The sequence below is a fragment of the Lissotriton helveticus genome, chromosome 8 (genome assembly GCF_964261635.1).
Source record: "Lissotriton helveticus chromosome 8, aLisHel1.1, whole genome shotgun sequence".
Classification (NCBI taxonomy): Eukaryota; Metazoa; Chordata; class Amphibia; order Caudata; family Salamandridae; genus Lissotriton; species Lissotriton helveticus.
The window spans coordinates 970,108,633-970,117,085 of NC_136069.1; the positions used below are offsets into that span (position 1 = coordinate 970,108,633).

The following is an 8,453-nucleotide window of genomic DNA, read 5'->3' on the forward strand; positions in this document are numbered from 1 at the left end:
ACAATATGGAACTCCCTCCCTGTTAAAATTCTAATCTGCGCCTGTCTTGAATTGCCACAGATTAATAAAAATAAAACAGACTCTTTTAGGCTTTTGCTCACTGCAGCACTAAGAAACTCTTGATTAGCTATGCGCTTTAGAAATGTACTGATTGAACTTGGAAGAAAACAGATTTATTTCGACCTTTTTACTTCACACTCACTTACCTCAAAATGAGAAGTACTACTAAGATCAGTTTTGTCCCTGTTATTACTTAAAATTATGAGACCCCCAACATCATCCTTGGAGTATGTTTGCTGAAGAATCAAAATTGTTCGGCTGCATCTGAAGGTTAAAAAACAGAACAATTCTCTTTGGCCAGAACAACACTAATTATCTTTTTTCTATCTATTTTACCAATTTACACGTTCAGAATAGTGACTCGAGTAATGTAGGGGTTAGTTTCATTCAAGGATTAGACAAGACGGACCACCTTGACGTCCATTCGCTCCCTGAAAAAACTATTTACTCATTAACTAACAAAAGCCTCTCACACTGAGCTCACACATAAAGGAACTGAAAGATCAAAAGACAGTACATTAAATTGCTTTTGTCAAGTGCTAAAATGTATACACATGCAAAAATAGAATGGAACATCTGTTTTTAATCCAGTAGAATGCTGATTTCGTGCTGCAGGCAGTACTACTTTGTAAACCTATACCTGCATTGTTCTACCAAGCACAACCTGAAGTTCTGTGACTCTTTAAAAATAAATCTGTTGACCAAAGGAAGGGTGCTCAGCAGTCAGTTCTGCCATGTTCTCTAAGGGCTGCTCTTAGCCCCGCCACTCCCTCCCATTTCAAGCCCCTATATTCCTCCTATTACAAGTCTGCCAATACAGACGATGCCACTGTGTGGCACGCAATATTGGCTCCCTTCATACGGTCACCTGGTGAGGAGCAGCCAACACAAGGTGGATCAAAAAGTGGAATAGAAAGATGTGCCTACTGTGGGTTTCCAGCTTGTGTTAGGAGCTTCTGCCCAGTCAATTACAGTTGTGAAAACGCCCTAAGGATTCTACGGAAGACAACATTGTACTCAGACATTTCTTTTTTGGGGACTGGTAGGATCGAATTGCCTCAAAAGCAGTGTTCTATAGACAGCCCTGGCCCTGTAAGACCCCGTCCCCTTGTCAAACGGTGTAAAATGTTTACAAGCTCTAAGGTCTGCTATCCCCTTTGTGACTACCTTGGCGTAGCAGATTCCCAAAATAATACCCTCTCTCAACACCTGTGTCTCATTAATACTTACATTGCCATCCTGCCTGCCTGTATCTTACCCTTGTCTCATGTTCAGTGCCCTACTGCTTTGAAGCTTGGTTAGAGCTTTAGAAAAATGATGCAAACATAACATGGTTTAAGGTTATACAATGTCTAACCGTGTTCTTCCCAGTAGGTTCCGATAAACTGCAAGTAGCAGTAATCAACAAAGAGTGCTATTCATATGAAGTCAGCTATCCATCCACTGGGTCCATTAATGTGGTTTTCAATATTATGTTTTCTTAGACACAGCTTTTGTTTGAAAACAAAAATGTTAGTCCTCGTTTTGCCAATGCAATAATAAACAGTTGAAGTGCCAGAGCTGTGAACAAAGAAACATTGGAATGTTGGAGCTCCAGGCTTATACCAGCCATTATAAGCCCAGAGCACTCCATTGTTTTCAATGGAGCTCACAACATTCCAATGTTCTAATATAATTTCACGATTTACAAGTATTTTGCTGAATCGATGGAATAAATAAAATCAATTTAGTTAATTATTCAGTCTCTAGCTTCATAGCTCCTTCAGCGTCTAAATATTTAACTATTATGTTTTATGGGCATGCGCCCGAAATAAGCTTTATGATGATGAACTGTCGACCAGTTGCTAATGGAGGAATAAATATACATAATGATAGTTTGACGCTGCCGGCCACGTATTGCCGATTTTACTGCCCCTCCCTGATTTCTGTGGTGTTCCTTCTGCCTGGACGTTGTGGGGCCCTTCCTTGTTTCCTGCTCGCTGGTGGAGGTGTGAGAGGCGAGTGGTGTGCTGTGACTCGCGAGGCCCCGGACTCCAGCTCCCAGGGGGCCTCGCGGCGCGCACCACAGTGACGAGAGCAAAGGGCGACTGAGGCCCTCAAATTCCGACCGCCCACTCCCGCAGTGCCAGACGCTGCCGGCCACGTATTGCGGATTTTACTGCCCCTACCTGATTTCTGTAGTGTTCCTTCTGCCTGGACGTTGTGGGGCCCTTCCTTATTTCCTGCTCGCTGGTGGAGGTGCGAGAGGCGAGTGGTGTGCTGGGACTCGCGGGGCCCCGGACTCCAACTCCCAGGGGGCCTTGCGGCGCGCACCACAGTGACGAGAGGAAAGGGCGACTGAGGCCCTCAAATTCCGACCGCCCACTCCCGCAGCGCAGGACGTGCGCGGGCCTAGGGCGGGCCTGTCCGCGCCCGTCCGCGGCAGATAGAGGCTGGGCTGGGCCACCCCCCTGACTATCTGAAAGAGGAGTCAAAATCAGCGTGGGTCAGTGATTACGGATTTTTCTTCTTCAACCTGAACTAGAACTAGAATTGAAGAGTGCCTTACGGTGACAGTATTTTACAGTATTCCCGCATTGTTTTAAATAATTGTTAAGTTTGTCTTTCTCAAGGGGGGCTTATTTTGTATAGTAGAGGTGCCTGACAAGCCAAACCTGAAAAAATTGGGAAACGTAAGACACAGGTAAACCGGGACGATGCATTGGGAAACATTAAAACATCTGTGACCACGTTGGACGCATACCTGTCTAGGGCGGCCACAGCTATAGACAGGGAGATCGAGTTGGTTAACAGGCAGCTATCAAGATCAACATTCGCTTGTACAGGGCTGTTATTAGAGGGAGAATCAGCCCATCCCATCATCTGTATGGGTGAACCTGAAAACCATACCTCTACGCAGGGCACTGAGAATGGTACCTCTAACATGGTGGTGCTCTCCCCGGGCGTAGAGCACGAGTTGGGTACTACACCAACTCCTTTAATCCCCGTTGTTATCATATCCAACAAACAAGGGGCTGCTCAACCCACCCAACCAACGCCGGTAAATAAGGACGGGGGTACAAGTTCCGTTATTAATACCCGCAGTAATACCAAGGCTATTAGCAGGCCTAACTCTCCACAAAACCTGGGGGGGGTCCGGTGCTCTGCTGGTAGCACTAAAAGGAAGGGTAAAGAAATGGGTAGTCAAGCTAAAAAACACAAAATCAATGTCCCATGTTCCTCAGGTGGGGTAGTACAGACAGTGCCTGAGTCCTCACTAGTAGAAGTTTTTAAATCCACACTCACCTACATATTAGAGGAGAAACTAGGCCCAATCTTCACAAAGCTACATAACATTGAACAGATCATAGCCGCTCAGCATAAATATATACAATCTTCGTTTCAACCTGGAGGTATAGCTGCAGTTGTACCATCTGCCGCAACTGCTGCTGACGCCTTGAGGGAGCCTGTTATGAGGCCGGGTGAGGCTTTAAGTAGACAAAACACCTGTGTCTCAAGGGTCTCGGACCACAGTAGAAATAACAGAGTGGCGGAGATGAGGGACAAAACCCGGGGGGAACGGCAAATATATTTAACAGAGAGGACTGGAACAGTGGCCAAAGTCGTGGAAAAGATTGGAGGTTTGCACCAGGTACAAGTCAATGCTGTCCCTCATAAATTAGTAACTATTGACCTGCCCCCCCAATCAACCCCGCTGGTGGTATTCCTGGGAAATGTCCCGCCCCTCATGAATGGAGCAATAGAGGAACATGACCTGCTAAAAAACAAAGTAATGCATTGGTTGAATCGGAACACATATGTAGGCCCTAACATCGCACACAACATCATCATGGTTCGACGAGTTGCCTGGGTAGGAGGTTCTAGGAAACTGGGTAGGGGGGACTGCATTGTGGTGAACTTCAGCAATCCTGCATATGCCGAGAGAATTCTTGGGGAGGCTGCAGTTGGCCCCTTACTTAGTGATCAAGGAATACAGGTACTACCCCTAGGATACTTTTATAGGGCAGAGAAGAGTAGGGAGTACTACCAGAACCCCGTAAATCAATCATGGTCTTCTAATTTAGCGGTACATGGCAGGACTAGGAAACCCAGCCACTGGACAGACAGGGCTAACCCTTGGGGAGCCTTCACCCAGGGACAGAATAGATTTGAAGCCCTGTCGAGATTAAACGATTGTGACTGACTAAGTAAGAGCATGTTCCAACCAGTTCAGTTAGCCCAGCCATTTGTAAACACTGTTACAGCTGTGTCGGGTACTGAGCCTCCACCCACAGTATTAACGGAATCAACTAGTGTAACACCAACAGATTCCGCCGTGGTTAAAGGGGCAACAGCTTGCAAATTGACAGGAACTTCTATGGCTACTCCACTTCAGGACACAAATATAGTCCCTTTAGTGGATCCTTTTAAGACCCATAATTTTAATATACTGTCGTGGAACATAGCTGGGTTTGCCGAAAAATCTACAGACCCAGTTTGGGTTCAGTTCATAAGCAACTTTTCTGTCAAATGCCTCCAGGAGACATGGCTGGTTAATTGTAATCTCTTCCTAGAGGGGTATAAAGCCTTTTTTCGTTCCCGCGATTCCTGCAGTTAGAGGGAGAGCAAAGGGAGGCTTGGTCATCTTTACCTCACTGTCCTTGAATTGTAGGATCAAGCCCATCTTGTCTACAAATAGAGACTTACAGGCCATCGTTATTGAACGAGGAAATCTCAGCTTATTCCTGATCAACTTTTATAACACATTTAACAGAGAAGAGGGTTGCAAGATAGCTGAGCTGGACAAATTTGTTAAGTGGCATTGTGGTCCCCAAAGAAATAGCATAATGATCATGGGGGATTTTAATGTCCATCCATGTGGTGACCCAGGACTTTCCAAATTGTGCGAACCAGGTTGCCCGAGGTTTAAGGGGCTACATTTCGAGCACTCTACACAATGGGATGCCCTAAACGATATGCTCAATAAATTTGATATTTTCTTAGCTATGAGTTTGTTACCCCCATTGAGCACACAAAACATACCGACCTTTAAAGGTTGTAATGGTGGGTCATTTATAGACCACATCTTAACTTCTACAAACTTTCATACTTACGTATTGGGTTATACAACTATGGAAAGCCCTTTTAGTGATCATAACCCGGTATGTGTTAGATTAGGTGAGAACCTACTAAAAAGGGAGGAGTCTGTACAAGTGGTGGGAACTCTTAAGACAACTGGTGGTAGGCGACGCCTTAAATGGACCCAGGTAACACCATCCCTTTTTTACAAAAATCTACAAGAATCTTGTAAGGCTGAATTCTTATACTGCCTGAACCCAGGTTCTACAGCCCTGGGCACAATAAATGCCTTTAAAGGAATAATTGCCAAAGTAGGGGCCCTGTTATCTGTCCCAGGCCAGAGCAAGATTACCGGCAACCCGAAATGGTTTGACCGCTCATGCTCTAAAGCCGCCAGAGCACTAAAGGCCGCTTTAAAAAACACTCCTAGGGACAACGCTTTGATTCGCTCCACACGTGCCAATTATAAAAAGCAGATAAGTATTGGCAAAAGGGAATTAAAGGAGGACACCTGGCGGGAGCTTCTAGACCCCATGACCTTATCCAGCAGTTCCAGATTCTGGAACATTATTAATAGCCCACTCTTTTTAACTGATAAATCTGAGGATCTGGGTACAAACATTACAGAGGAGGAATGGGTGGCCCATTTTAGTGCCATTTTTAAAAGTATAACACCTGTGTCCGAGCTGCAGCCAAGTTCACAGCACGGGAATGAGATTGTATTCACAGCACGAGAAGTGGAGGACGGTATCACTAACCTTACTTCTGAGAATTCTCCAGGCCCTAACGGTGTCCCTCCTGACCTTTTTAAATCTAACCCTTCACTGTGGGCGTCAGTATTGGTGGCTGTGCTGAACGCGGCCGCAAAGGTTGGGTGCCCGGAATCTTGGGGAACCTCCACAATAGTTCCAGTCTATAAGAAGGGAGATCGTAACTGCACCACAAACTATAGACCAATCTCCCTTATCTATTCCGTGGTAAAAGTTGTAGGAGGAGTAGTGCTGAACAGATTGAGCACCTGGGCGGAAGAAAATAAGATCATATCCGACGTGCAGTTTGGGTTTCGTTCCGGACGCTCAACTGTGGCACAATGTGTCAACCTCTACCTTATTCTCGGAAAATACACCATTGCCCGTCAGGGAACGATCTACATGGCCTTCATGGACCTTTCCTCCTTTGATTGTGTTAATCGGGAAAGGCTGTGGTAGTCCATGGGGGTCATGGGGGTTGAGGCCAACTTGGTGGACTTCCTGAGGGACCTACACAGAGACACCAGGGCAAATATTAGGTACTCTCAAGACCGGGTCACAAGGGATTTTAATACAGAAAGGGGGGTACGCCAGGGGTGTATCTTAGCCCCCTTTCTTTTTAACCTATACATCAATGACCTGGACGGACCCTGCAGGAAACTGGGGCTGATTTTCCATATGTGGGATGCAGGGGACTGCCCTTCTTGCTATATGCAGACGACGCGGTTCTCCTGGCGTGCACCCCCAAAAGTCTGCAAATCCTGCTTGACACATTTCGAGGGTTTATGGCAGAGAGAGACCTGGCCATAAACAACGCAAAATCATATATAATGCAGGTAGAGCCCTGTCCAAAGTGTCAGCATTCCTTTGTGGTAAATGGAGCGAGAGTACCAATATCCCCCACCTTTTCCTATCTTGGTGTCCTATTGGATGATCGCCTGAACTGGGATGCCCTAACCAAGAAGAAGAGGGGGGAGGTGTTTAGGTGTAACGCAGCAATTCTCAGCTTCGCAGCGAAATTGGGTAATCGCCCTGTGGCCGCAATGCTGAAAATCTATCAAGCCAGGAGTGTATCCATAGCCACTTATGGGAGCGAGCTGTGGGGATGCACTAGAGTGGAAGGGATCCAGGTGACCGAAAACAGCTTTTTAAAACAGTTGCTGGGGGTCCCTCAAGGGGCAGCAAACCTTTCCGTTCATGAAGAAACCGGTCTTCCATACAATAATGACACCTTGGGTTTGCGCCCCTTGCTTTTCTGGCTGAAAAGCTGGTTAAATAAAGATCTTGACCTTACACATAAAATATTAAAAGAGTCCTTGAGCTTGGACCACATGTCTGCAATACCATGGCTTAATTACCTAAAGGGGTGTTTTAGTGAGCAGGGCCGCTTGGACCTCTTTTTAACACCTGACCGCATTACTAAGGCAGATGTGACCCATGTGAAGGAATCTTTCATAACCCGCAAGCAGACCAAGCGCGAGGAGCAGGAACTGTTGAAAAATGGTGTCCGTAAACATTTAATGCTTAGAACTACTCTCGCCATGGAGCCATATCTCTCGTGGCCTTTGTCAATGCACAAAAGATTCCTGCTAGTCAGGTTTAGACTGGATTATTTCCATCTTTTATTAGCAGTACCCAAGACAGCCACAAAGGTAAGGTGTTAGCACCCTGTGGCTTCGACAATGTATCTCCACAGGATCTGCTACACTTTGTCTTTTTCTGTCACTTTTATGAAGCCCCCCGGAGCCAGTTTTTAAAATCCCTTTTAAAAAAGCTAAACTTTTCGCAGGTTCGCCCAGCTCTCTTCTATTTGCAACTTTTAAAACCTGAACATATCCCGCTTACTGTTGGTTTTTTAAAATGCTCTTTAAGGTACAGGAAATGTCTGGAATCTTAACTGTCCTGGATGCTGTGTATTTTTATGATATGATTTTATTATAATAACGTGATGTACACTGTTCCCTTAAACTTTTGATTGATTTATGGGCCAATTGTACTGTTTGATCCTGTATATCTTTTCGCCCTGTTTTTATAACAATGAAATTGAACTTTTATGGTTTTTATCTTGAGAACCGAATAAAGTTTAATGAAATAAAATAATGATAGTTTAATATGATGTTTTAAAATAAACGTAATCTATTATGTTTCATTGCAGGTCAGTCGAGTGAAGCACCATTTCAAATTGATTCAGTCACCAGTGCCCTGATTTCAGCAACTGTAATCCTTGGTGTCTTCAGTTTTTGCTTCTTTGTATTCTCTCTCACGCTTCTGAATAGAAAGAGGCGTAGCAATATAGTCCTAAATGGTGTACAAAATCAAACTATCAACTGATCAGCCGCTGGAATATTCTGATGGACATTGCTTTAACGATGTGTAATGTTAAGACTATGTATTAAACTCATGCAATTATGTTTAGTTTTCAGCTATCTCTTCAAGTCAGATGAAAGTATGTAACACAAATGACTGTCATTTTGAAATTAATTTTCCTTTTGTATGATTGCGTTTTATTTTGGCTGTACTATTATTTTAATTTCTTTTGTACTGTTTAAACAGAAGATGATTTATTATAAAATATGAAGCTAGTTT

General features: G+C 44.6%; 1 protein-coding gene across 1 annotated transcript in view; it reads left to right on the forward strand.

Moving 5' to 3' along the window:
* Positions 1-8,198, forward strand: part of ZPLD1 (zona pellucida like domain containing 1) — a 2,178,405-nt gene extending 2,170,207 nt beyond the window's left edge. The window contains exon 10 of the mRNA XM_078656102.1: positions 8,028-8,198. Coding sequence (XP_078512228.1) covers positions 8,028-8,198 — 171 coding nt within the window. The remainder of the gene's footprint in view (positions 1-8,027) is intronic.
* Positions 8,199-8,453: the final 255 nt, after the last annotated feature.